The 3,360-nt window shown below is 50.7% G+C and overlaps 1 protein-coding gene across 1 annotated transcript in view; it reads right to left on the bottom strand.

The window, feature by feature from the left end:
• The window catches only part of SLC22A23 (solute carrier family 22 member 23), a 182,997-nt gene extending 182,012 nt beyond the window's left edge, over positions 1-985 (bottom strand). The window contains exons 1-2 of the mRNA XM_040460628.1: positions 949-985; positions 388-587 (exon numbers count right to left, since the gene is read on the bottom strand). Coding sequence (XP_040316562.1) covers positions 388-587; positions 949-985 — 237 coding nt within the window. The remainder of the gene's footprint in view (positions 1-387; positions 588-948) is intronic.
• Positions 986-3,360: the final 2,375 nt, after the last annotated feature.

Genomic DNA, 3,360 nt, shown 5'->3' with positions numbered 1-3,360 from the left:
GGGCGGGCAGAGGCCGGCCCGGGCCCTCAGCCGCCGCCGCTCATCGGCTCCGCGGCCCGGGCGCCGGCGGCCGAGCCCGCCGCTCTCCGCTGCTCCGCGCCGGCCGCAGGGGGAGGAGCGGGCTCCGCGCCTAAGCCGGGCGGCTCGGTGCTCTGCGGACCGCTGTGCAGGCGGCGCGGGCGGCGGTGCGGGTAGCGTCCGCTGCTCCCCGGGAGCCCGGGATGTATTTATCCGGCCTCGGGCGCCTCCCGGAAGCCGCGAGCTCGGGTCCCAGCCTGCCGAGCCGCCGCGCTCTCCGGCTCCGCGAGCCGGCCTCCCTTCTCCTCCTCCTCCCCTGCCCCCGGCCCGCCCCCTCTCCCCCCGCCGAGGTGGAGGTAACCGCGGCACCTGCTGCGCCCGGCTCCTGCGCGCGAGCGCCCCCTCCAGCCGGGACGCGCCGCCGCCGCCGCCGCGGGATCCACGGGAGCGGAGGGGTGGGGGAGGGCGGGGAAACGGGACACCCCGCTCCTGCCAGGCTGGAGGATCCCCTGCTTGTTCCCCCTCCGCGCTGAGCGAGGCGGAGGAGGAGCAGGAGCAGGAGCGCGCAGCTGCGGGCGCGGGTGGGCTGAGGGTCCCGGAGGAGTCGGCGTGCGCGCGGAGCGTGTGAAGCGGGTTGTCTTCAAGGCTTTGGCTCCCGAAGCCTCGAGGGGTTTCCACCCACCCCCTGCGCCGGGGCTCGGTGACCTCTGTTGGCTTCAGAGGTGCCTGCAATCCCGCTGTCCACACCCCATTCCCAGTCTTGAGCCCAAGAGTGGCCAGCGTTCGGGGACCACCCCCTCGCACTTTTTAGGGATTCAGATACGGTTGATTTTTGTATCCACGGAGCAGCGTCAAGAATGCGCATTTGCCAATATCAGGTCGCTCGTCACCCGCAGCGTCGGGTCACCCGCGACCGACCGCGGCACCTACTCCCAAATCGCCATTTCTTCCCCACTCCAGAGTGCATGCTGTATAAGTACAATGCTAGAAGGATACATGGCCAACACGAGTTATACTGTATACACATAAACGTGAATGGTGATGGTATTCCCCACCCCCTCCCCAAGATCTTGAATTCACGTTTCGAATGCCAAGTGCACAGGCGCACGCGTCTATATTCACACACATGAAGACAAACCTCTCCCTCCTCTCCCGTGCTCCAGCGCGAACCTTGCCCAGCCAGCACTATATAAATAACACCAGCCCTGCGGCAAACGGCTGCATTAGCATATTTCCTCCTGCACCCGGGGACTGGCAGAAATGAGAATAGCGTGGCACCTTTCACCCCAGCGTCCCCGCATGTTGGAGACATTTCACATTCTGAGAAGTTTATTAATGGAAGTCTTAGAGCAATCCATTTCCAGTAGGATTGGGGGGGGGGGGATGTAAAAGAAATGCTTTTACTTTACAAAAGAATACACTCTAAGCTACATATAAAAAAGGTATTCGTTTGCATTTCCGTTATTTGCTTACATTTTAAACCTGCAGTTCTTTTTGTTGTTGTGGGCATTATGTGCTTACTACTAAAATACTGGCACATCTGAGAGAATTATTTCTGAAGGCTGTTGGTGAGCTGGGCCTTGGGGATGGGAGGAGGTCATGGACTTTCTTGGGTGGCTGGAAGGGGAGATTAGATAACTGTAGGCCAAAGGGGCCAGCAGGGCTGCAGAAGACACCAATCTTCCGAGAAATGGGTCTCAAAACACGCACGCATTTAAAGAGCTTTTGGGGGTGATAGGGCACATTGTATAGTAATGATTTCTTTTCCAAGTTCATATTATTTATTACCTTGATTTTTTTCTCTCTCTTCCCCTTTCGCCATTAGAAAGGATTATAAATGCAAAGTGCTGACCATGCCTGGAACAGAGAAAGCGCTAAATAGTGGCTGTTTCTTATTACCACCGCTGTTACTATTATATAAAATCTACATTTTATTTCTGAATTTAAATATGGCTTTACAGATATTAATTTCCTTTTCAGTAGCTGATTTTTCCAGAAGCATTCTGTTTTGTGTTGGGCTCTGCCTCCGTACCCCAAAGTCACAAGGACGCATTTATTTTTTTTAGAACTCATCACAAAATAAGGATTGCCAGTGACCTTGACGGCCATTCCAATCATAAGAATAAATAATATTGAACTCTTCAGGGTTAGTTTTCTAATACACACTCTCATTCAGTCCTCACAGGACCCCCAAGTGGTGGGTCTCCAAGATGAGGCTATAAAAGTCACGTGTCTGTCAGATAATAGTGTTTGCCCACAGCAGAGCCAAATAACTGGCTTTGAACCCAGATCTTCTGACCTGACATTCCAGGATGTCTCCATTTTAACATACAGGGGCAGATTATAATACCACAGGAAGAGTTTGGGGGTTTTTTGGTTTAAAAAAATTTTTTAAAGATTTTATTTTTCAGTAGTCTCTATACCCAAAGTGGGACTCGAACTCAACCCTGAGATCAATAGTCACACCCTCCAATGACTGAGCCAGTCAGATGACCCAAGAGGAGTTTTAAGAGATACTTGTTAATATACATTTTTAGGTGGGAGAAACCCTAGCCCTGGGGAGAAGTTTCATTGCCATGTTGTTATTAGTCCTTGTCCCCAAAGGTGATAAAAATCCTCAAATGGTGGTACCCTCTAAAATTCAAACTAAAAGGAACCAATATAAAATGTTTGCAATTAACTGTCTGCAGCCCTGACCCAGCCCTGACTTAACTTTAATTAAGTTCCTGATTAGATTAGAGGTTTCCCTAAATCCCTCTCAGAACAAGGTTCTCCCCCCTCCAAATGTAGTCAAGATTAAAAAGTAACTAATTTAAATTACACTGGACTTCAATTCATTAAGACATCACCAATGGCTTCACAGAGAAAGCTAGACTGCAAGAAGGAAGGGAGAATTTAACACTCTGATAACCTTAAGGGTAAGGATAGAGGTTCACCAGCTAGTATGGGGGAGCCAATCCTGCACCCACTATCTCATTACCCTCTTTTACTCTTCTGGGCGATAGCTCTTGCTAAGTAATAGTTCTCTCATTTACTTATTTACTACCTCCTGCCTCTAGACAGGTACTTTGTATTTGTTCTCAGCTGTATTTCTGGTGCCTGACACAGTGCTTGGCACATGCAGGGCACTCAATACACTCAGGACCCTCAATCTGTTGAGTAAATGAGGGTGTCAAGTTATTATCACTGGATGATATTATCATCCAGGATCCTGCAGCTCTATTTACTGTGATTCTTAAGCCACCAAGCAACCTTTTCCTATTTGCTGACTCTCTCATATACACTGCTCAGATCAGCCAGCATGAGAATTCATTTGAACTTAACAGTTATGTAGTTTTTAAA

The sequence above is a fragment of the Herpailurus yagouaroundi genome, unplaced genomic scaffold (assembly GCF_014898765.1).
Source record: "Herpailurus yagouaroundi ecotype Mexico unplaced genomic scaffold, PumYag 250, whole genome shotgun sequence".
In the NCBI taxonomy this organism is placed as follows: domain Eukaryota; kingdom Metazoa; phylum Chordata; class Mammalia; order Carnivora; family Felidae; genus Herpailurus; species Herpailurus yagouaroundi.
Note: the sequence above shows the minus strand (reverse complement) of the source record. Positions and strands in the feature narration are given on the sequence as shown.